This window comes from Myxine glutinosa, chromosome 3 (genome assembly GCF_964187855.1).
Source record: "Myxine glutinosa chromosome 3, kmMyxGlut1.1, whole genome shotgun sequence".
NCBI lineage: Eukaryota > Metazoa > Chordata > Myxini > Myxiniformes > Myxinidae > Myxine > Myxine glutinosa.
In genome coordinates this window covers 144,502,821-144,528,442 of record NC_136263.1, presented here as the reverse complement: position 1 = coordinate 144,528,442, position 25,622 = coordinate 144,502,821, and the positions used below count along the sequence as shown (strand labels likewise).

Below are 25,622 nucleotides of genomic sequence, written 5' to 3'. Positions count from 1 at the left end.
TTTTGCACCATCCATTGCTCCATGCTGCCACCACCTTGCTCCACAGTAGGGATGGTCTTCTTTGGGTGATGTGCTGTGTTTGGTTTGCACCAAATGTAACGTTTTGCATTTAGGCCAAAAAGTTCCATCTTGGTTTCGTCAGACCACAAAACCTTTTGCCATGTGGCTTCAGAATCTCCAGTGTTTTTTTTCATACCTCAAATGGGACTCGAGGTGGGCTTTTTTGAGTAATGGCTTCCTTCTTACCACCCAACCAAAGAGGCCAGACATGTGGAGTGCTTTGGATATTGGTGTCACATGCACACAGTAAGCAGTCTTTGCTATAAAGGCCTGTAGCTCTTTCAAAGTTGCCATTGGCCTCTTGGTGGTTCTCATCAGTCTCCTCCTTGCTTTGTCATCCAGTTTGGAGGGATGACCTGATCTGGGCAGGGTCGTGGTTGTACCATAGGCCTTCCACTTCTTAATGATTGTATTTACTGTGCTCCAAGTAATAGTCAAGGCCTTTGAAATATTTTTATACCCATCCCCTGATCTGTGCCTTTCCACAACTTTTTCCCAGAGGTCTTTTGAAAGCTCCTTGGTCTTCATGGTTGAGTCTTTGCTGTGAAACGCACTACCCAGCAGAGACAACCGACAGGAACATCTGATTTAATTCTGAAATATAATCAGAATCACCACAATTTAACACAGGTGGAGGCCAATTAACTTGGTGTGTGATTTTGAAGGTGATCGGTTACACTTGAGCTAATTTACAATTATCATTAGTTTGGGGGGCGGGGGGCGGGGGGGGGGGGGGTAGGTGTGGGTCGGGGGATGGACCCTTATCCAGCCAAGATTTTCTCGTTTTTTTATTTTTGATTAATTTTCTAAAATTTGTAGAATTTGTTTTTCACTTTGAGGTTGTGGGTTACGATGTGTAAATAGAGGTGGGAAAAGCCTTATTTAATGCATTTTAATTCCAGGCTATAAGGCAACAAAAGGTGAAACATTTGAAAGGGGGTGTAGACTTTCTATAGGCACTGTAGCTGCAGAAACCAAAAGTTGCTGTTGTCTGTGCAATGTGTGGAACACCTGCATGTGTTCAGCAGGTGCATCAAGTTTTGCTTTTTTTTCTTGTTATAGTATCCCAGATTGCAATTAATTCAGAATGCAAGCAAGCTATGACCTTACAGTTGTGTGCATGTGAAGCAAGAGCTCCTTTGCCCTGCCTGACTTTCAAAGGCCTCCGGGTAAAATCCATCGGCCTTTTATCTTGGTTTTGATGTAACATATTTCATTTTATAGGGGTTGGCAGAATAGCCTTGCGGTATGCACTGTAACCTCTGAGCTGTCTAGCCCGGGTTTGAACCTCGGCCCGGCTATAAGCTGTCATCCTGGTGTTCCGCAGGCACATATACAGTCACACGAAAAAGTAAGTACACCCCATGAAAAGTTTTGACTTTTCAACATATTTCAACATACAGCTATTTGATCTTCATTTCAACAATATTGAGAGATAAAGGTGATATAATATAACAAATATCATGAAACATTTACATTTTGTAGTCCATTGTATAATTTAAACAAACATAAATGCAAATTTCACATGTGGAAAAAGTAAGTACACCCTTGGCTCTAATAGGTGGTATTGCCCCCTTTGGCAGAAACATCCTCAAGTAGGCGTTTCTTCTAACTGTCTACCAGTCTCTGACATCGACTGGGAGAAATTTTTGCCCACTCCTCCATGCAGAATTATTTCAGCTGTGCGATGTTTGAGGGGTTTCTTGCATGCACAGCTCGTTTCAAATCCCCCCACAACATCTCGATGGGATTTACATCCAGGCTTTGACTTGGCCATTCCAGAACCCTCCATTTCTTTCTTTTCAGCCATTCATTGGTGGATTTACTGGTACTAGGGCATGCCCGTACTATATCTATATCTAAAATTATATCCCCCCCTATATTTACATGAAATGGTTTGGTTCATGAAATGTTTTGGTCCATTCGCAACGCCAAAGCGAACGGCGAACGCTTTACATGAAATGGTTTGGTGCATGAAATGTTTTGGTCCATTCGCAATGCCAAAGCGAACGGCGAACGGCTTGCGAGTACAGTGACAATCCCCCCGGGGTTTTTATTAGTTTTAAAACATAGTTTAACGCCAACATAGCGCCAACATAGTTTGCAAACGTGAAATAAATGAATACGCTCTCAAATGTGCCATCCGAGGCAGAGTGTGTCCGCCACGTTCGCTCGCTGCTCTCTGATTGGTTGAATCGTTTTTTGGACATAGCTCGGTAAGTAATTGTCCGATTAATATGAAACCTTGAAAAGGCACATCCTCGGGTCCCCAGCAATATACCTGGCAAGTTAAAAGTATATCGGACCCGTGGTTGTCGAGAAACAGCGGTCACAGACAAACAAACGTACAAACGTACAGAGATTACTGGAATTATAGATAGATGTTTAGGGTCATTGTCATGTTGCAAGGTCCACCTTCGGTTGAGCGTCAACTTTCCGACAGATGGCCTCACATTATCCTCAAGCACCCTCTGGTACAATGAAGAATTCATAGTGGATTCTATGATGGTGAGCTGCCTTGGCCCTGATGCAGCAAAGCTGCCCCAAACCATAATATTTCCACCACCATGCTCTACAGTTGGTATCAGGTTCTTGTGGTCAAATGCTGTCTCTGGTTTTCGCCAAACATGTCTTCTGGTACTGTGGCCAAATAGCTCGACCTTTGACTCATCTGTCCCAAGCACATTGTTCCAGAAGTGCTGGTCTTTGCCGAGGTGTTCATTGGCAAACTTTAGTCTTGTCCTGATGTTCTTTCTGGACAGCAAAGGTTTCCTCCTGGCATACCTCCCATGTCGATCAAATTTTTGCAGCCTCTTTCTAATGATGTCAAAGTGCATGAGTCTACCAACAGTGGCAAGAGCTACCTGTAGGTCCCGTGATGACATTCTGGGGTTCTTAGAGACTTCTTTCAGCATCTTGCGGTCTGCTCTCGGGCTGAACTTGCTGGGGCGGCCTGGCCTGAACAAGTTGGCAGTTGTTTGGAATCTTCTCCACTTGTAGATGATCTTCCGGACAGTCGAATGATTGATTTCTAATTGTTTGGAGATCTTTTTAAATCCCTTCCCAGACTCGTAGGCATCTATAACCTTCTTTCTGAAGGCCTCAGAGAGCTCTTTTGATCTAGGCATGGTGACGCCGCACACTTCAACAACAAAGAGCAAACCAAACTAAATGTCTGAGGTTTAAATATGACAGGGTCCTCCAAGATCCTCTCTAACGATGTTCTAACGGGCCTTCTCCATCGCTGCTCCCACCCTCTGGAACTCACTACCTCACACCATCAGAGACTCCTCCTCACTCACCACATTCAAAACATCACTAAAGACCCACCTGTTCAACACTGCATTCAACATTCAACCCACAGCATTTAACCCCTGACTATCTCTTCTCCTTCTCCCTCCTTTTGCTTTAAATATTTCCCTATTGATTCTTGTCTTTTTGCAATTGTTGTTTTCATGTATTGTTATGCATTATGTTTTCCACTCTGTCAAAGCGCCTTTGGGCTTCTTGAAAAGCGCTATACAAAATAAATGAATTATTATTATTATTATTAATCATTTGCACCTGAGCTGGTGCACATGATTCTAATTTTAGGTATTTTAAGTAGTGATAAATGTAAGGGTGTACTTACTTTTTCCACATGCGAAATTTGCATTTATGTTTATTTAAATTATACAATGGACTAGAAAATGTAAATGTTTCATGATATTTGTTATATTATATCACCTTTATCTATCAATATTGTTGAAATGAAGATCAAATAGCTGTATGTTGAAATATGTTGAAAAAGTCAAAACTTTACATGGGGTGTGCTTACTTTTTCATGTGACTGTAGACCCAACTGGAATTTGTTTGTGTTTTCACCCGTAAAGGTGGGGAAAGTTTTGTCCAGCCCTGGTTCTTCGCCGACAGGCCAGGATGGCATGCATGCCTATGTTCTTAAAGTCTGGCCCGCCGCCCTTTTGCTTCTCCTTTGTTTGCAATCTTCAATCTGTTATTCTCCTTTGGTTTTTATGCCTCACTTGACGAAGTTGCTGGAGGCATTGTTTTTGGATTGTCCATCCGTCCGTCTGTTCGTGATAGGTTTTTGGTACCGCAATAACTTGAGAACGTCTGAAGGAATCTAAGTCAAACCTGGTGCAGGTATGCATAATGAGGAAAAGATTAACTGATTAGATTTTGGGCTTAAGAGGTCAAAGGTCAGAGGGCATGCTAGGTTAAAAAAAATACTGTTACCATGATAACTTGTGAACCAGTGAAGTAATTTTGACCAACCATTGGTACAAGTATGTATTATCATGTTTTTTTTTTTTTTGTATACTGAATCGAGGCTCGTGAAAGAGCTAACATTTATTTCACAAACAAATCAACCAGACAAACAAAACATACAAAAAGAGGGAGCGGAAGACAAGATGGGGAGAGGAGGGGAAGCACACAAATACAACACCCGAGAGCAGGGAGAAGCGCGGGAGGGAGAGGGCCCGGGGGGAGGAGGCATGGGAAGGGGGGGGGGGCGGGGGAGAGTGTAAAACACAAGGAGACCAAGGACTTCCAGGACAGAAGTTGGTATTTCAAAAAAGTTTTAGGATTTGGGGTGAAATTAGCGGGGGTAGAAAAGATCAAGGTTTTGGATGGGGGAAGATAAGAGATGGTGGTGAACAGCTGTTTTAAAGACCGGGAGGGTGGAGTGGGATTGAAGAGAGTGAGGGAGTTTGTTCCAGAGGCGGGAGAAAAGGGGAATGAAGGAGTGAAGGTGAGCAGAAAGTCTTGATTATGGCAGTTTAACCATAAGATGGTTGCAGGCAGATCTTGTGCACCACCTGTAGGAATATTTGGGGGACAGAGCCCAGAGAGAGCTGGGGGGGGCAAGGCCAGAGAGGAGTCGGTAGAAGACGGAAAGACCACCAACCTGCCTGCGGTGAGTGAGTGAAAGGCCCTTGGTGTTAGCTTCATCGCGGGAGATTCCAATGATTCTGAATGCTTTGGTTTCAACAGCGTGAAGACGAGCTAGGTGTGAGGCAGGAGCACCAGCCCAGACGGGAGAGTCGTATTCCATTGAGCTGCGGATGAAAGCCTTGCATGTGGTGAGGAGCTCAGGTGTGCCAAGGAAGGACTTCGCACGACGGAGGATTCCTAGTCGGCGACTGGCTTTGGAGGCCAGATTTGAAATGTGGTTTTCCCAGGAAAGATCATGGCAGATAGTGAGACCCAAAAGCTTGAGTGACAGAACTTCTTGGAGAGGATTATTCAGAAAGTGGATGGGAGGGTTGTCCAGTCGGTCTTTTCGGAGAGACATCGTAAGAGTGTGAGATTTGTCAGGATTGAAAGACATGTTCCACTTGTTTGACCAGTCTGTGATTTTGTCCTGGTCTGCAGAGAGTGAGGAGGCTGCAGACTGCCGATCTGAGGGATGAGGAATGGCCAGGATGGCATGCTGAGGAAGGAGGGATCTGAGGGATGAGGACTGGAGCGACAGAGAGTAGAGTCATCAGCAAAGAGATAGAGAGGATTTTCAAGAGAGTCAGAGAGATCATTGATGAAGACCAGAAAAAGCACAGGGCCCAGGACACTGCCTTGGGGAACTCCAGCCTGAACAGGAAGAGGAGATGATTAACTGATTAGATGTTGGTATCAAGAGGTCAAAGGTCAGAGTCTGTAATAGGCTTTTGTTATCGCGATAACTTAAGAATGGCTGAACGGAACCAAGGCAAACTTGGTACAAGTATTTATAATGACGCAAATATGAACTGATGAGATTATAGTGTCAAGGGGTCAAAAGTCAAAGGTCCCGTTTGGTAAAAATTATGTTGCCGTGCTAACTTGTGAACCAGCAATGAGATTTTGACCAAACTTGCTATAAGTATATACTGTATGATGATGCAAAGATTAACTGATCAGATTTCGGCATCAAAAGTCAGAGGTCATGTCAGGTAAAATAATTACTTGAGAACAGCTGAAGGGATTTAAATCTAACTTGGTACAAGTGTGTATAATGATGTAATAATGTGGGCGGATGCATATCAGTCAACGTTGCGAAGTCGAAGAGTGCCGTTCTGGTATTTACTTGCAATTATAAGCAAAGTCATGGAATTCATCATTAATTCTGACGTCATGTTTCCTCTTTTCAAACATCCTGATCTAAGACTATCAGTTTGGATTTCATTTCACTCATTTAACTCAGGCTAGGCTGTTGTGCTCTCAGCAATGGTTGGAGGCTCTAAATGTCACTGAACATGCATAAGGCTGCTGCTGCTGATCCCTCTTTTTGTATACTTAGTCGAGGCACGTATGAGAGCTAACACATAGAACATATAAGAAAGGGTCAGGAGACAAGAGGAGGAGGATAGAGGGAAGTACAACAACAGTAGGGAACATGGACATCTGTGGAAGAGAGAGGGCTGAGGTGGGGTACACAGGATAAAAAGATGGACACCACAGGGGATGTCAGGAAAGAAAACTGGGAATTTTGAAGGAGGTAGGTTTGGGGTGAGTTAATGGGGGTAGAAAAGATCAAGGTTTTTTGTTGGGGGAAGATATGAAATTGGGATGAGCAGCTGTTTTGAAGACCTGGAGGGAGGCGTGGGATTGATGAGAGTGTGGGAGTTTGTTCTAGAGGCGGGAGAAAAGAGGAATGAAAGAGTGAAGGTGAGCAGTGAGTCTTGATTTTTGCAGTTTCACCAGAAGAGGGTTGCTGGCAGATCTTGTGCGACCTGCAGGAGTATTTGGGGGACAGAGCACAGACAGGGCTGGGGGAGCAAGGCCGGAGAGATGTTGGTAGAAGATAGACCGCCAACCTGCCTGCGGTGAGAGTGAAAGGTCCTCAGAATCGGCTTCATCGCAGGAGATACCAATGATTCTGAAACCTTTGGTTTCTGCGGCGTGAAGCCGCGCTTCGGTGTGAGGCAGGAGCACCAGCCCAGAGGGGGGAACAGTACTCCATCAAGCTGTGGATGAAAACTTTGTAAGTGGTGAGTAGCTCAGGTGTGCCAAGGAAGGAGCCGTCTTTTCTGCCTCTATTCTGCTGAGTCCTCTTTTCTGCCTCTCTGTTCCTGATTCCTCTTTTCTGCCTCTCAGCTCCTGAGTCCTCTTGTATGCCTCTCTGCTCCTGAGTCCTCTTGTATGCCTCTCTGCTCCTGGGTCCCCTTTTCTGCATCTTTGCTCCTGAGTCCTCTTGTATACCTCTCTGCTCCTGAGTCCTCTTGTATGCCTCTCTGCTCCTGAGTCCTCTTGTATGCCTCTCTGCTCCTGAGTCCTCTTGTATGCCTCTCTGCCCCTGAGTCCTCTTGTATGCCTCTCTGCCCCTGAGTCCTCTTGTATGCCTCTCTGCCCCTGAGTCCTCTTGTATGCCTCTCTGCCCCTGAGTCCTCTTGTATGCCTCTCTGCCCCTGAGTCCTCTTGTATCCATCTCTGCTCCTGAGTCCTCTTGTATGCCCCTCTGCTCCTGAGTCCTCTTGTTTGCCTCTCTGCTCCTGAATCCTCTTGTATGCCTCTCTGCCCCTGAATCGTCTTTGTATGCCTCTCTGCTCCTGAGTCCTCTTTGTATGCCTCTCTGCTCCTGAGTCCTCTTGTATGCCTCTCTGCTCCTGAGTCCTCTTGTATGCCTCTCTGCCCCTGAAACCTCTTTGTATGCCTCTCTGCTCCTGAGTCATCTTGTATGCCTCTCTGCTCCTGAGCCCTCTTGTATGCCTCTCTGCTCCTGAGTCCCCTTGTATGCCTCTCTGCTCCTGAGTCCTCTTGTATGCCTCTCTGCTCTTGAGTCCTCTTTTCTGCGTCTCTGCTCCTGAGTCCTCTTGTATGCCTCTCTGCTCCTGAGTCCTCTTGTATGCCTCTCTGCTCCTGAGTCCTCTTGTATGCGTCTCTGCTCCTGATTCCTCTTTTCCGTCTCTCTGCTCCTGAGTCCCCTTTTCCGTCTCTCTGCTCCTGAGTCCCCTTTTCCGTCTCTCTGCTCCTGAGTCCCCTTTTCCGTCTCTCTGCTCCTGAGTCCCCTTTTCCGTCTCTCTGCTCCTGAGTCCCCTTTTCTGTCTCTCTGCTCCTTAGTCTCCTTTTCTGTCTCTCTGCTCCTGAGTCCCCTTTTCCATCTCTCTGCTCCTGAGTCCTCTTGTATGCCTCTCTGCTCCTGAGTCCTCTTGTATGCCTCTCTGCGCCTGAGTCCTCTTGTATGCCTCTCTGCTCCTGAGTCCTCTTGTATGCCTCTCTGCTCCTGAGTCCTCTTGTATGCCTCTCTGCTCCTGAGTCCTCTTGTATGCCTCTCTGCTCCTGAGTCCTCTTGTATGCCTCTCTGCTCCTGAGTCCTCTTGTATGCCTCTCTGCTCCTGAGTCCTCTTGTATGCCTCTCTGCTCCTGAGTCCTCTTTTCTTCCTTTCTGCTCCTGAATCCTCTTTTCAGCCTCTCCGCTGTTGACCCCCTCTTTTTTGCATCTCTGCTCCTACGTCTTATTTTCTGCCTCTCTGCTGCTGAGTCCCCTTTTCCATCTGTCTGCTCCTGAGTCCCCTTTTCCGTCTCTCTGCTCCTGAGTCCCCTTTTCCGTCTCTCTGCTCCTGAGTCCCCTTTTCCGTCTCTCTGCTCCTGAGTCCCCTTTTCCGTCTCTCTGCTCCTGAGTCCCCTTTTCCGTCTCTCTGCTCCTGAGTCCCCTTTTTTGTCTCTCTGCTCCTGAGTCCCCTTTTCCATCTCTCTGCTCCTGAGTCCCCTTTTCCGTCTCTCTGCTCCTGAGTCCCCTTTTCCGTCTCTCTGCTCCTGAGTCCCCTTTTCCGTCTCTCTGCTCCTGAGTCCCCTTTTCCGTCTCTCTGCTCCTGAGTCCCCTTTTCCGTCTCTCTGCTCCTGAGTCCCCTTTTCTGTCTCTCTGCTCCTTAGTCTCCTTTTCTGTCTCTCTGCTCCTGAGTCCCCTTTTCCATCTCTCTGCTCCTGAGTCGCCTTTTCTGTCTCTCTGCTCCTTAGTCTCCTTTTCTGTCTCTCTGCTCCTGATTACTCTTTTTTCCTCTGCTCCTAAGTCTTCTTTTCTTCTTCTGCTCCTGAATCTTCTTTTATGTCTCTCTGCCGTTGAACCCTCTTTTCTGCCTCTCTTCTGCTGACCCATCTTTTTTGGATTCTCTTTTGCTCAGCCATTTTTTCTGCCTCTGCCGCTGAGCCATCTTTTTGTGTTCTCTGCTGAGTCCTCTCAACCATGCATTTCCTCTTCCCTGCATTGAGAAGCTGTAGAACTACTTTTCTGTTCCTTGATAATGCTAAATATAGTGTGCAGTCATCCTGCCCCCACTGTATCCGTTACTTTTCACCCAGCTGGTGAGCTACACATCCTAACCATTACCCTCATAAATATCAATTGCCAAACCGTCTCTTTTAAATGAGCATTCTCTGCTCGACTAACCACTTTCTTGGCACTTGTATGCTGTGTAATGGAATAATGCTTTAATTTGTGGGTTGAGCTTGTCAAGTTTGAGCCTTGACAATCTAGGCCTACAGCTTTCAGTGGTCAAGTGCAATATTGACATTACCTGATGTTGCTTGCAGGATGCACTAGCTCATTCGTGACCTAATGTTGCTGTGTGTGATGCCCCAGCTGCTCTAGAATGTTTTATCTGATTTAACCAGTTGTCTTTAATTTGTAATAATGGGACTCAAGTCAGAAGCACCAAAAGCAAATGTGATGGATTTTTGCTGTTGCATGCTCTTTTTGAGCAAAGTTGACGATGATATGTGTTCACTTGATAGCAAGTAGCTGTGTGTAATTTGCACGAACCTTTCATCCCTGGGCTTTGGTTACACAGGGCAAGCTATTTATTGCGGCATGCCAGGATTGTAACAAGCAGATTAGAAAATGCAGGTTTTGATGAGTTCACTTTGATGCACAACTAATTTTCAAGCATTTATTCTAAGTGCCAGAGAAACTTTCAAAATACGTTTTTGAAGTGTCCTCTGAGCTTGATAGGCTCGATTTTTATGTATTGGTTGTGTGCCACTAGCATTTTAAATAGCTCCTTTTTTGTAAGTTCAAACGTTCTGAACACAAGGCCAGATGTCACGTCTCTTTCCCAGGAAATAGCATTCCAAACCGATGCAGTTTTGAGTTTTCTGTTTAAATAACTCATGACGTGTTTTCCCTGTTTGAGTCACAAGCTGAATAGCATTGAGCTGCGGACTAACTTAAGTGTCACAATTTTTCCATTTCAAACTGTATCACTTTTAGCTGTTGGTAGCTCACAGTGGCTTTCACCTGTCTGCGGTATAGTTATGAGGTCTACATGTGCTCGTGGGGTATGTTTAAGGTGCTGTGGCTATTTGCTTCGGTCGGTATATGTGGCTAGCCTGCTGTTTGACTTTCTTGTTGCTATGGTGGTTAGGCTGGCAGTTCCCTACGAGTGCAGTTGGAATGTTTGTGCACCAACTTCAATGGTACTGAGTTCTTGCCACTTTGATGGTATGTGTGACAGAAAATGCAAATGTTTGAATTTTTCGTATTTGATTACTTTACATATTTGGCACCGCATACGTAATGGCAAGGTCTGAATTGAGGAAGGAACGGAAAGAGAAGAAGTCGGTTGCTGGGGAGGGGGGGAAATGGGGAAAGAGGGTTGGGGATGGGGGTTTGGGGTGGAGGATGGAGGCATCAGTTTTGCACACACTAAATTTGATTGCCTCTTTTGCCCTGTTGTATGTAAGTGTTAAACACGAGTTGTTAATCCATTGTGAAATATAAACGAGGCTTTCTATGCACAGTTTTTTTTTTTTTTTTTTTACTCAACCGGACTATGTCCAGCTGAGTTTTTGTCGACGCCCAGTGTCCGTGGTCCGTCGTCCGTCTGTCTGTCTGTCTGTCGTCTCTAAACAATTCGACGTCTACACTCTAAAAGTCACAAATATTGATTAAAATTTGATGAAACTTGTTATGCAGCATCTTTAAGACATAAACTAGTTTGGGATTGCATTTGGGCATTGCATGCCCAAAAATGGGCGTGGCAGGGCGGCCATATTGAAAAATCAATTTTTGTCATATATTTTTAGCACATATAAACTATATAGTTTGTGGTTCTATTATGCATATTCTAACCATATTGATATAGACCAGTTGAGTTCAGGTTCCCTGGAACCTCTAGTTTTTTTATGGAAAGGGTGAGCAGTTATAGGTGCACGATCGAGTAGTATTTACTACTTATGAGTACGCACTAAGCATCGTGTTGCCTTAATGGTTAAGGTGGCTGGCTTGAGATGTTTGGGTCCTGCGTTTGAGGCCCTATCATGCCTTTGAATTAGCACCAAGTGGGTTGACTCAGCCTGTCATTCTTCCGAGGTCGGTAAAATGAGTACCAGCTTTTACTGGTAGCAATTCATTGATTGCTTTTATTTAACCAGACTGGATGTTGTGTTTCTCAGGGAGTGTGTTCCATGATGCAAAACTTTTCTTTCTCTTGTTTAGTTTTGATTTTAACCTTATTAAATGCTCTGGCTTTTATCTATTTAATGATCTGATGTTGACATTACATTGATCCATGAATTTAAAGGTTTTCATAGATGGCCGTTTCGATATGAATGTCTGAAGTCAAACCTACGTGGCTTTCTGGTTTCTTTGGTATGTTAAACTTTGCGGACGAGTTATACAGCCCCAAGATTTGAGGGAAATGCATAACCGGTGGTAAATAGGGTAGAGCAAACACCCCACCCTTTCCCCTCTCCACAAAACCCCACCTCCTGTTGCCAACCATAGTTTATCTTTTGCAACTGCCAGCAATTCTCTTTGAGGAAAAACTTGCAGGAAGCCACAGAATTGCTTCCCTTTCACCATATCACCAGACACTTTCTGCATCTTGTGTAGTGCACTTCGTGATAAATTTGATATGTAATAGTCCTTTCCACTGCATGGCTTCGCCGAGATAAACAGTGATTAGCCTGCTTTCCATTCCGTTAGCAATGGTTTGGCACACCCATTCATTCAGCCTGTGTCAGTGGAAGCAAAATTGAGTGCGGTTGTGGAAGGGAAATAATGATCGTCCATCAGAATTCATTACTAAAAAGGAGGAACAAAAATGCGGAAAGCCTTTTATTGGAGTGGGGTTGTAAATAGCATTGAAACCAATGGCAGCTCTAGTTACCATATGAACATGATGCCAGGCCATTCCACCCATGTTAACCTAAATATATTATGCCTTTTGTGTGCAGGTGTAACTGTGCTGTGCTGCGTTGCAGCTGCGTGTTGCAATTTGTATCGTGGGCAATTGTGTAGTTTTGTTGTACGAAGTGTCGGGTCCCAAATAAAATGTTGCTAATTGGGTTCCGCTCTGCGTGAAGCCTCCCCACAGCACCATTACCTTGTGTGTTCATCTCATTCTTCCTCCTTGTCGGAAAATGAGTGCCTTTTTCTATATTGTCAGAAACGGTTGTGGGTTTTCATTTATTTTTGTGTTTTTCTTTCTTGGCATCAAACAGCAAACGCTTCCATTTGTGCCTCCTGCAGAATAAGTGTGAGCAATGGTTATCAGTGCATGCAAAAGGGAAGATGTTGAGCTTCTGATTGCCATGATGATTGTCATTTATCAACTGTTGATTGCAATATGATGTCTAGTGCCATGATCGTTGCTCTTGTCTGCAGGTGGGTGAGTAAACACATTAAGAAATCTCTTCGTTCAACAGTTCTAAACTTGGACTGGCATCCTAACAACATTCTACTGGCTGCGGGCTCCTGCGATTTCAAGTGCAGGTTGGCTGAAAACTTTTTTTTTTGGGATTCAGTCCTTTAAATTGATGTTCCTTTTTGTTTAATTTCGGAGGTCACATAAATTATTACCTCCATCACATAAGGTGGATGGAGGTTATGATTTCACTCCTGCCTGCCTGCCTGCCTGTCTGCCTGTCTGCCTGTCTGTCTGTCTGTCTGTTTGTCTGTGAACAAGATATCTCAAAAAGGTATGGACGGATTCGGACGAAACTTGGTGGAAAGGTTGCATATGTAACAAGGAAGAATTGATTCAATTTTGGTGAAGATTAGAATCCGGATCCGGCTTGTAGAATTTTTCAAGTGATTCTTCACCAGTGAATGATGGGGCTAAAACCGAAACATAGCACGATATCTCAAAAATATGGATGGATTTCGACGAAACTTGGTGGATACATTAGGTGCGTGACATGGACGAATTGATTCGATTTTTGTGAAGATCTGAATATGTATTCGGCTAAGAGTTTTATTTAATTTTTAAGTGCTTCTTCACCATTGAGAGATTGGGCGAAAAGCAATATATATACGTATATATATATATATATATATATATATATATATATATATATATATATATATATATATATATATATATATATATATACATACACACATCATGATATTCAAAAAAACTTGTGAACGAGTTATGACTAAACTTGGTAGACGAGTTGGTTAGTTGACAAGAACAAGCAATTACCGTAGATTTTAGTTTATGTCCGAATCCAGATGTGGCCTATCAGTGGGATGCAAAACAAACTGTTCCGCCTGGCAGAGGTATGCGCTCTACCGAGTGCCGTTCTAATTTTTCTTCCTGTCATTATTTTTATTCTTCAAGTCCATCTTTTTCCGGGTTTCCAGCTTATCGGGTTGCACCCTGGTCCTTTACCCTTCTCTTCTTTACTTCTAATTTTTTTTTTTTTTACATTTCTGCTTATTTGCCAATTTTCCCTTACATTTCTGTGATTGAGAGTTTATGCCTGTTGCCAACCTCTCCCACATTGGTCTCCCCCCTTGCTCTTGTTCTTCTTGAGTTTGTCTCTTTTTGCCCTGCTTTTGGTGTCCCCCTCCCTTTTCTACTGTACTTTTCGTTCTGTTATGTCCTGGTCTGTTCTGCGTTCTTGATCCTCCACAAGCTTTGACACAGTATTGAAAAAAAAGAAAGAATTTCGATTTGCTTTGGAATATTACTTCCACTTCTATTTCTTCCTTCAAAAGACAATTCATTGTTGTAAATAAACTTCACTGGTTGCAGGGTGTACTCTGCTTACATTAAAGAGGTTGAGGAAAAGCCTTCGCCTACTCCGTGGGGAATCAAAATGCCTTTTGGACAGCTGATGGTGGAGTTCAGCAGTGGTGGCAGTGGAGGTTGGGTACATGGTGTCTGCTTTTCACCTAGTGGCAACAAGGTGGCCTGGTCAGGACACGACAGCACCATATCGATAGCTGACGCGACGCAGGGCATGGAGTAAGTGTGCACACCTGGTTTTGCCAGCTTCATTCAGAGTAAGCCTTCACCACTTATCAACTATCAAAAATCCAGAATCACTGCTCACCTCAACTCATTTGTTTGCTTTTTTCTTGCCTGTGGGACCAACTCCCACATTCTCTTCAATGTCATTCTTCCTTCCATGTCTTCAAGACAGCTATTCACCAACATGTCAGATGATCATCTCCCATCCAAAACCATGATCATTTCTATCCTTGTTAAAAATCCCATACCCAACCCCACCTCCCAAGTTTCCAGGTTTTTGTTCCTGAGAGTTTGCTTCTGTATCCATCTTGTCAACTCCATGCATCCTTCCCTACCCCTCATTCTTCACCACATACCTCATTTGTCGAAGTCTCCCTTTATTTTGTCCCTCAACTCTGCTGTTGGTGTCCCACATCTCTTTCTACTGTTCCTTTTGTTCTATTGCGTCCTGGTCCATTTTGTGTTCTTGCTATTCCAGGAGTCTTGACTTTGTCTACAATTGTTTTTAAATAGTAAGTTGCATCCTCACCTGCAAGTAGCGGAATTGGATGTTTTTCAAAGCGAGCTCACAAGTGGAGTTGAAGTTATTTGCTATGGAATGCTTGTTTATTTTGTTTTCGGTTTACTCTTTTGCCTTTTAGGATGTCTCAGCTGAAAACCGTTTATCTGCCGCTGCTCAGCATCATATTTGTCACAGAAAACAGCCTTGTAGCTGCTGTGAGTAATTGCCATTGCCTTCATCCCCTCCACCCCTCCATGCTACAAATTAAAATGCCGATTGTTGCAATGCGATAATGTTCAACAAGTTTGCCTTGGTAGAAACATTATTTTGTTGTGTAGTAATCTCCTTTAGTGGGTGTCAAAACGTGTAATGGAACCATCGTAGGGCCCAAAAGTATCCACCACCTTTTCGGTCATCTCATCCTGATTTTCGAAGACATTAACTTATAAAATGGGTTGTGATGTCTGGATGTCTGTCCGTCCACCGTTAACTTTTTGCTATTTTTGCTACTCCTCCCCCGTATCACCTAGCTGATTGTTCTGAAACTTGACACATGCATATGAGACAGTAGACCGCACAATCGCTCAGGCTTCGATTTATTGATTTTGGACCATGGTGGCTCCTGGGGGGAGGGGAGGGGGGTTACCCTCTGAAACATTGGATCCGTACTCGTCCCTTATTTACCAACTGATTGCTCTGAAACCCGGTACAGCCCTTCTACTCAATGGCCTGCACAAGCCTTCTATCTTAGATTTTTCGATTTGGGATCAGGGGGGCTTCCAGTGGATCAGGGAGCTCTCAGGGGAGTTCCCCCAAATCAGCATAGGTCTGAACTACAACCTCAAGAGATGATCATCAATACAATTTTCATGAGGATCACGTATAGAGGACGAAGTTTTCACATTTGATATTTTGATCTTTTTCAATGTATTATTTGAAGTACTGTACTCATTTTGCCTTTGAAACTTTTCACTTTCTGAGTATTATTTGGAGGGATTAAGGGGGATGTATACTGTGTGATTTACACCTTGGAGAATAGTGTATGCTTGATCACTTTGAGGTTTAACTTTTATTGAATGAGACTTTCATTGAATGAGTATCGTAACCCTTTGAGACATATATGAGGGTGTGTTGAAAAGTAGTACCGCCTATTCTTTTTCTCCAAAACGGGAAAAGATATTCAAATGAAACAAAGACAGATACTAACATCAATATTTTTTTCTCCCATTGTGGATCTTTATTTGGCAACATGATCAGCACTGCAGTCTACACATTTCTGCCAACGTTCAAGTCGTTTTGTGATTCCGTCATGATATAACTGTGAGTCGTGGCTTAACCAGGGCTTCACAGTGGCATAGACATCATCATCAGAGGAAGAATGTTCTCCACATAGGTGTTCCTTAAGTTTGGGAAGAGATGAAAATCCAACGAAGCCAAGTCTGGGCTGATGATGCTTTGTGGCGGTACCCCATTGACCATCTCTTAGTCTCGGGATCGTAATGGTGCACCCAACTCTCATCTCCAGTCTTCTCCAGTCATCTCATCTCCAGTCAGTCATCCCAACTCATCGGCAGTGCTCCATGCTTCACAGCACTGACAATGTTGTGTTGCTGTCTGCCGTCTTGAATAACATAGCACTGAGACATCTAGTGTTAGAATCATAAAAGATCGCACCCAGTAGAGGGAAGAACTCATGTGTGGAGTGCACATTGTTTCATCCGAATATTTACCCTCGCCAGAGGAGAGGGTATTGCATTTGAGTCCGTTTGTTTGTTTGTTTGTTTGTCTGTCTGTCTGTCTGTCTGTTTGTCCGCACAGAATAAATATGATTTTCTCTGCAACTGTACAGTCACGTAAAAAAGTAAGTACACCCCATGTAAAGTTTTGACTTTTTCAACATATTTCAACATACAGCTATTTGATCTTCATTTCAACAATATTGATAGATAAAGGTGATATAATATAACAAATATCATAAAACATTTACATTTTGTAGTCCATTGTATAATTTAAATAAACATAAATGCAAATTTTGCATGTGGAAAAAGTAAGTACACCCCTACATTTATCACTACTTCAAATACCTAAAATTAGAATCAGGTGCACCAGCTCAGGTGCAAATGATGAGAACATCGTTAGAGAGGATCTTGGAGGAACCTGTCTTATTTAAACCTCAGACATTTAGTTTGGTTTGCTCTTTGTTGTTGAATTGTGCGGCGTCGCCATGCCTAGATCAGAAAAGCTCTCTGGGGCCTTCAGAAAGAAGGTTATAGATGCCTACGAGTCTGGGAAGGGATTTAAAAAGATCTCCAAACAATTTGAAATCAATCATTCGACTGTCCGGAAAATCATCTACAAGTGGAGAAGATTCCAAACAACTGCCAACTTGTTCAGGCCAGGCCGCCCCGGCAAGTTCAGCCCGAGAGCAGACCGCAAGATGCTGAAAGAAGTCTCGAAGAACCCCAGAATGCCATCACGGGACCTACAGGTAGCTCTTGCCACTGTTGATGTCAAAGTGCACGAGTCTACCATTAGAAAGAGGCTGCACAAATTTGATCTACATGGGAGGTGTGCCAGGAGGAAGCCTTTGCTGTCCAGACAGAACATCAGGGCAAGACTAAAGTTTGCCAATGAACACCTAGGCAAAGACCAGCATTTCTGGATCAATGTGCTCTGGACAGATGAGTCAAAGGTAGAGTTATTTGGCCACAGTACCAGAAGACATGTTTGGTGAAAACCAAAGACAGCATTTGATCAGAAGAACGTGATACCAACTGTATAGCATAGCATGGTGGTGGAAATATTATGGTTTGGGGCAGCTTTGCTGCATCAGGGCCTGGGCAGCTCACCATCATTGAATCCACTATGAATTCTTCATTGTACCAGAGGGTGCTTGAGGATAATTTGAGCCCATCTGTCGGAAAGTTGAAGCTCAACCGAAGGTGGACCTTGCAACATGACAATGACCCTAAACGTACCAGTAAATCCACCAAGGAATGGCTGAAAAGAAAGAAATGGAGGGTTCTGGAATGGCCAAGTCAAAGCCCGGATCTAAATCCCATCGAGATGTTGTGGGTGGATTTGAAACGAGCTGTGCATGCAAGAAGCCCCTCAAACATTGCACAGCTGAAAGAATTCTGCATGGAGGAGTGGGCAAAAATTTCTCCCAGCTGATGTCAGAGACTGGTAGACAGTTATAAGATATGCCTACTTGAGGTTGTTTCTGCCAAAGGGAGCAATACCACCTATTAGGGCCAAGAGTGTACTTACTTTTTCTACTACAAAAGAAAATGTAGCACTGGCCACCAAAATCAGGTATCTTCAACTTCTGGATCCATGGTTAAAATTTTGAATGGTGGCCATTTTAAAATCCCAATGTGGTGGCTACGTCGGTCAAATTTTAAGTATCTCTACATCTGAAAATGCTCAGAGTATAATTATATAACTGTCCACCCAATTTTGTGCTTTTATCATGACTACGGTAATTGATGGGCTTCCTTATCTCTCAATGGTCTCTTATTCATTCTGAAAAGCACATAGGGCTCAGCTGGATCAGGTTGACGGGACAGAGATTGCAGAGGTTTAAGCGGAACCCATCCACAGCACGGCATGGATTCACAAGGCTGTGTGAGCCCACAAATCCGCATAGTACCATGGAGGGAGACACGACACACTACCACCAAGTCCTGCAGACCCAGACAGCAACCACAGCAGCGTTCAGGAACCACAATACAGCATGGAGGCACAGACATGCCAGAGCTGTATCACGGTGCACTAGGAACTCATGGGATCGACTCTGTTTCTTGCATAACCAACCAGCTCTCCACGAAGACATGCACTCTCTGAGTCCAGTACACTTCTTTTTTCCTTTTTTTTTTTTTAAGCTCCTATAGGCTATGTTCGGTCCTTCGCCTGTCCATCGGTGGGCTCAGCCACCAGGTGACTTCACTGGCTTACTCAGATTTGGCGGGAGAGGTAGTAACTTTTTGATCACTTGGTGTCTACAGTCTTTGAGTGTGACGGAAAGATACTAGACTCTCCGGTCCCTGCATGGCATGATCTTTCACAGTCCTGATCCATTAATGGCAAAACACGGAGGGAAGTGGCAAATTGGAAGGAATTGAGAAGATGGGAGGAGAGCTCAGACACAAACATTTTGCTGGGAAGAAGAGAGCTGCTAAACATTCAACATGTGTCATCTATACATCAATTATAATTACATATGCTTTATTCTAACATATTATGAAATAACCCGTCTTGTCTAAACCCATTTAACCCTTAATCCAGATCCGCAACAATATATTAACACATACATTAACACATTATTTGGGCACATATGTTCACAAGAGGGAGAGCCAAAAGGTTTACACCTTTCAAAAAACTTCAGAACCCAAATCAAGAAATCTGTTGTTTTGGCAACAGAAAACTCACCCACTGCTGGTTAAAATGTGATATTGACTGGAAGCTATCATGAAAAGGATCAGTCATTGCTGAGATTTTTTTCTTCTTGTGTAGGGCCATTCCTTCATGGTTTGGGACAAAAAAATTATTTTCATTTCCCCTGCTCCACCTCAACCCCCTCCCTCATCTCTATTTTGACTTTCACTTGCAGGGTAAAAATGAGTAGCTTCATACTAAAATACGCCATTTGGCATCTGTCTGTCTGATGAATTTTTGACCCCAATACATTCTGTCGTTACTTATCCAATCTCAACCAAACTTGACAGGATGACGACGGGTAACATCGTGAAGGTTGTAGCGCATTAATTTGTCCCCCTCCCCAAGGGTGATTTCTCCCCCGAGTGGGTTTTCCCCGCCATTGCCGTCAATGGGGTTGCATGTTGAGGTGTATATCGGTGTAAAGTTAGCTTTATCGTGGCGTTTTTCCAAGGCCGCTTCAAATAACAAAACGAATTATAATAGCATAATATTAATGCTATTACAAAACAATATTTATATCAATAATATCCCACCTCTCCAAGGTGTTTTTCCTCCTTTAACAAACGTCGAGTCAACGTTTATAAATAGCTTATCATGGCGTTTCCGTGGGAGCAACGGCCCAATAACCTCTACCAGAGTTAAAATATCATAAACCACAAACACACATGATTAGCTTTTTAAACAGTCACTAATGCTATTTATAACACTAAATAAAGGAATTTGGAGGGATACCTACATCCGTGAGGTAACTTTTACTTGCAGAACGGAGCGAAGACCTACTGTGCTCTCTATATACCCCACAAGGGTTGGGTAAATAACATGACACTTCCTGGCGCTGCCGTGGCGTTTTTCGTAGCCAACTTTTAAAACTCGCTCCTGCTATTTAACACAAAACTGAAAGGGAGGAAGACCGGGTTGTGCTCATTTGCCAAGCTGCTAGCTAGCGCTTGCCAAGCCAGCCGTTCCTTAACTGTTTTGAACGGAGTGCTTGCTCGAATGCTTAAACCACTTGTAGTACATGGGCTTATGTTGGGAAACCAAAGTTTGTGGACCGTTTTGCTAGATTCTTGGCAACTAGGCTTAAATCACTCTAAATAGCATATCAAATAAAAAAATTGCTGTTGCCAAATTTTCACGACATCTTCATGGCGGCCATCTTGGATTTCAAGATGGCCACCATTTCGGACCTATTTTGCCTTATATCTCACTTATTAATCAAGGTATCAGCACAAGAATAGTGTCCTTACCCACATTTTCGGGGTCAAGGAAGACAATGGTGATAATCAAATTTCAGCTGGATGACCAACATCTTTATAATTTCAAGATGGCCACCATTTTTAATCAAAGTATGAGCAAACATAGCCTAGTGTCTTAGTCTGAGACAATTGATGAAGACTAGTTGTGGTGGCTAGCAACCATCATAGACTTAAGCCTTTTCTGAAAGCAATGCTACAGTTTGTTAATCAGTTTGTTCATCAAACAACCCCTATCAAAAATCCAAACGACGGGCTCTCTACTGATCAAACACAATGTCATTCCCAATAGGCTGAGCATCAGTGTTGCAGCATTTCTCCAAATCAGCATCACAGTTACACAATTCGGTACAGACTACATTCCTAGCTTTGCATGAACACCTGCATGAACACAATTTGCTAGGACTCTTTGCAGCTCGTCCACAGCCACAGCGAACAAGTTGGAGAATTGAGGCTGGAGCAATTGCAACCTGCGTCAGGACTGGTCTCAATTCGCCTCCAACAGTTTCCCATCCCAAGGTGTTTGGGTCGATCACAGTTGGATTTAGAGTTAGATCTTGTGCCCATGTGTGTGCTTGCAAATGAGCACGCTGGACATGCTCTTTCCAGGCACCAGCAGTTGGTGTTAGTTTCTCGACTCCCTGATCAGCCTTCAGCTGGTGGAATAGGTGCCATCGTAGTTCAGCAGCACTTCTTATTGTGACACCTTTCGGACAGAAATACTCTTCACATCCTTCTAGGACAGCATCAGATGGTTTATCACCCTCTCCAAGCTGAGCAATTGCTGACACTACTGTTTGACTACTTTCAGTGAATGCCTTGAAGCAAGTTGTTTTACTCTTGCCCTGAATGTGGCCAGTGGTGTCACAGCCGGTGAGAGCATGCCAATTAACAAGTGCTTTTGCCCTCTGAGCACCAAGCTGTTCATAGATTGGCCTTAATAAGATTTTCCGACGGTTTTTTCCAGTGCCCATGATAACTGCAGCATCACTTCCTAGGTCATCACTTCGACGTAGAGCAAGTAACAACACATCTGTGTCTGGGGAATAGATACTCACAATGAATCCTGTTTTCACAAGTTGCACTGCATGCAAAGTCATGAGTGTGTCAGCTTCCTCCTGGCTACTGACCTCTTTAGCAATTTCACATTCAAAATTGCTCTGGACACTTCTCCTTGTCACCGTTACAATCTGCATGGAGGATCTACTGTTGATCAATGTATTTGCCAGGAAGAGTGTCAGTGAATCCTTTGTGACATTACTAGCAAGGAATGACTTGGTGTCCTTGATTTTGGTTTGCTCATCAACAATATAGTTTTTCACTGCCTTGGTCTTGCCTCTACGACGTTCCCTTGTTCCTTCCTTCAATGATGCATCAATTGTGTAATTGTCAAACACAACCCGAAGCTGCTCATAAGCACGTCCTCTGCATTCGGCTAGCTGTACATACGCTGTGCCTAGCTCCTTGCAGTTCTGAAATTTCTTGACACTCATTAATTCTTGCAATAGCGCCATTCCATCAACAATTAAGCATGTCCTGGGTCTTTCTTGCACATTCTCAGGGTGTTCTGCAAGTTCTTCAGCATGGTCACTTGGGTTTGTGTCATCACTGGATTTCACAAGACCCTCCAGGAGTGATATGATCTTGCTCTTGTCGGTGGTGGGGTGGACCATTCCATTTGTCTGGAGAAGAGTTCTATTGGTATTGGACAGTTCATGTGCCCCTACCACTTCCTCTAGATCCACTGCTTCTGTCTGTAGACAGATCCACTGCAGACAGTCTGCGATATTATCATGCATGTTTTCCGTAGTTCATCGGCTCGTGATGCAGTTGTACAAGCTTGTGCTCCCTGAATTATCCATCGGATGAGAGTGAACAACTCACATGGAATATCCGAATCATTGTAGTCCAGTAAAGATCCCTGAAATGTCCATGCCTTTTCAACATCTCTAGAGTGAAGAATGGATTGTCGTACACACTTTGCACATTTGAATATCTGCAACATGTCTTCTTTGATATTTTTCTCCTTTATTGCAGCATCTATTGCTGTCCTTCTTGCCTTTTTGTCATGAATGACAGAAGGTTTTTGGCCTTGACCATCGGTAATATCACAACAAATGTTCTCACGGATCTTCTGTAACAGCCTGCCCCTGGTGATGCTGTGATTCTGAATACCATAGTCCCGCATCATGTTACTGTAGACCTCATCAGCCTCAGGTGTTGAGACAAACTGTCCATCATCGATGCAATCCTGTAATTCAGTGAATAACTCAATTTCAGCTGATACAAATCTCTCTCTCTGTCCTAAGTCCCCATCACCACTTTGGTCACCTGCACAATTTTTGCGCTGTGGCATTTGCACGTAGCGACTCCAGTTGGAGGTCAAACAGCTCTTATGGTAGGTTATGTCCCTTGCAAGAAAATCTCCCTCAACGAGAAAGTCCGCAAGGTTGAGTTTCCAGACACTGTTGTCACTGTTTTCCACAATCTGTTTAACTGACCTACCAATATCTTTGCTTCTACACTCACAGCCAGTGAGTACCAGTACCAGTTGAGTACCAGTTCACTGGTAATTCCCTGTTTGTCGTAAAAAGGCGACAAAAAGGGTTGGTGGCAGGAAGGACATCCGGCCGTAAAACATTGCTTCAAAAAGGGGACCAAAAAAAACAACAACAACCACGGTACCCGAAAAAGGCCAACCCCCGCTTGCGGGGAAAAATGGCCTCTAAAGGTGGTTTTTTTTTTTTTAAACACTCACAGCGTATCTCTTCTGTCCCGGTCTTTTTGTCCTGTTTCACAGTCTGACAGAAAAAGCACATATTCCGGCAGAATGATGGTACTGTCGACCATGTCTGCCTTTCTGCTGGTGCTGAACAGGAGGCTTCCTCTGGAATAGGAGTTGTTGATGGTCTTCCTCGTTTCTTACCTCCGGTCAGAACACGTGTCCATTTGACTTGTGGCTTGTTCAGATCGTCCTTCATCACGTTCAATATGCTGTATATGTGTCAGCATACCGTAACAGCTCCGATGCCATAATGCTTTTCTTGACATCAGATCACCAGCGGATAAGCCTTGCAGTCTTTGATTTATGGCCACATATGTCGGATTCCTGTATGTATCTCGTTTGGTGAGATTTCGCAAAAATGTCTCATATGTATCGGCCTGTGGTGTGCTTGAAGGCTCAAGCACTTTCCTTTTTATGTATTTCTTCCCTTGGCATAGCAAACAAAGACTGAAGTCAATGGGCTTCTTTTTAGCAGCAGGTTCCTCTGGCGTGGTCATGATGCCGGCAGTCGTTCTTCCTCCACAGTTATCCAAGAATGCAACTTCTCAAGGTCGTCTGCTGCACATCTGAAAAGAATAAAGATTGTTAAAAGGTCATCCAACACAGTTTCAGGAATAATATTTGACTAAAACTAGATGTACGGTAGCTTGATTCTTTAGATAATATTTGGGTGTGGATCTGGCAGAAGAACTCCCCTGTCCCCCCACCTCCTATCCACCCCCTCCCAATCCAATCCTAACCATTATCTAAAAATGTAAGTACCTGTGAGTAAAAGTAAATAGATTCAATACCAGGACATTTATATTTAAACCTGATATACATGAAAACCTTTTAAAGTATGGCTTTGACCTGGAGTTTGGGCAAAACTAGATTAAAAAATGGTGGCCATCTTGAAATTATAAAGATGTTGGCCATCCAGCTGAAATTTGATTATTACCATTGTCTTCCTTGACCCCGAAAATGTGGGTAAGGACACTATTCTTGTGCTGATACCTTGATTAATAAGTGAGATATAAGGCAAAATAGGTCCGAAATGGTGGCCATCTTGAAATCCAAGATGGCCGCCATGAAGATGTCGTGAAAATTTGGCGACAGCAATTTTTTTATTTTATATGCTATTTAGAGTGATTTAAGCCTAGTTGCCAAGAATCTAGCAAAACGGTCCACAAATATACATAAGCCCATGTACTATTGGCGATCTCTCAACAAGAAACTTGGTAAATGAACACACACCCAATGTTCTTGAGACCCGACCATAGATCGACTGTAATCTATATACCCCAAAGAGGAATGATCCTTCCTGCCGCTCCCGCAGTGAGCGGGTATACTCATGTTTTAAATTGCAAAAAAAACAAACAAAAAAACACGGCTTTATACCTCATTTGTATGTCGACAACAATATTTAATTTTTTTTTTTTCGGAGGAAACAAAGTAATGTTCAATGTTTTTATTTATTGCTTGCAGTTGACTCACATTTTACATTTATTGTTCTTCTGATCTGACGCTTTCTCATGCCCCCTGTGTGCTCAGGGTCATGATTGCTGTCCTCTGCTATTCTCGGTAGATGATCGGGGAGTATTGTCCTTTGTAGCTAAATTGGACATGCCCAAGCAAAGCACGCAACGAAACATGTCTGCTATGGAGCGCTTTCATAATATGGACAAGCGGGCACTTTCTGTACAGCAAGACACTGCACTAGAGACACTACACCAGAACAGCATCACGTGAGTGGCGAAACTGTCTCCTTATTGGTTGCTTTCTCTTGACATTTTTGTAATTGAAAGATAGCACATATTGCATTTTTTACATGAACACAATGTCTCATACTGTCAGTCAAATTATTTCCTTGCTGCACGGTGATTATTGAATTCTTCCCTTCGTTATGCAGGGCCATTTGCACATTGTGATGTATATATTATCAGGTTAAGCCAGATCAAATCTGTAACTTGCGGCAGGTACCATGTAAACCTGTACTAATCTGTTTCAGTGTCTGTTTGTTGGTGACTACACCGTCTTCCCCACCAGGTTTCCTGGTGAGGAGGGTGTATATGGATATGGACACACAACAGTATTAAAAACAAGACCTGTCAAAGGGTGCAGGAGCTACTTGTGAGCCAATGGCCATCCATATCTGGTGCCCAACTGTGTCTGCGGACGTCATCCTGCAGTTGGGTTACCTATTTCTAGGAGGTTGGGGGCAGGATTTGCACTCTGGCCACCATAAAACACTTCATTCTGCAACACACACAGAACGTAAATAAAACTAAAAACCCACTTTGTGGGAGTACCTCCTGTGCAGGCTGCCCTATGTAGGGCAGCTCACCGGATAACTGGATTGGGGCAAAGCCTTCGGGTCCCACATTCTTTGATGATTGGAGGAAAAGCACGGGGTAACCTTCCTGGATTGG

At 43.7% G+C, this 25,622-nt stretch overlaps 1 protein-coding gene across 1 annotated transcript in view; it reads left to right on the top strand.

Annotated features, from left to right (window-relative positions):
• LOC137412084 (actin-related protein 2/3 complex subunit 1A) overlaps positions 1 to 25,622 on the top strand; it is a 79,680-nt gene that overhangs the window by 20,381 nt on the left and 33,677 nt on the right. The window contains exons 5-8 of the mRNA XM_068097337.2: positions 12,641 to 12,748; positions 14,016 to 14,228; positions 14,876 to 14,951; positions 24,745 to 24,938. Coding sequence (XP_067953438.1) covers positions 12,641 to 12,748; positions 14,016 to 14,228; positions 14,876 to 14,951; positions 24,745 to 24,938 — 591 coding nt within the window. The remainder of the gene's footprint in view (positions 1 to 12,640; positions 12,749 to 14,015; positions 14,229 to 14,875; positions 14,952 to 24,744; positions 24,939 to 25,622) is intronic.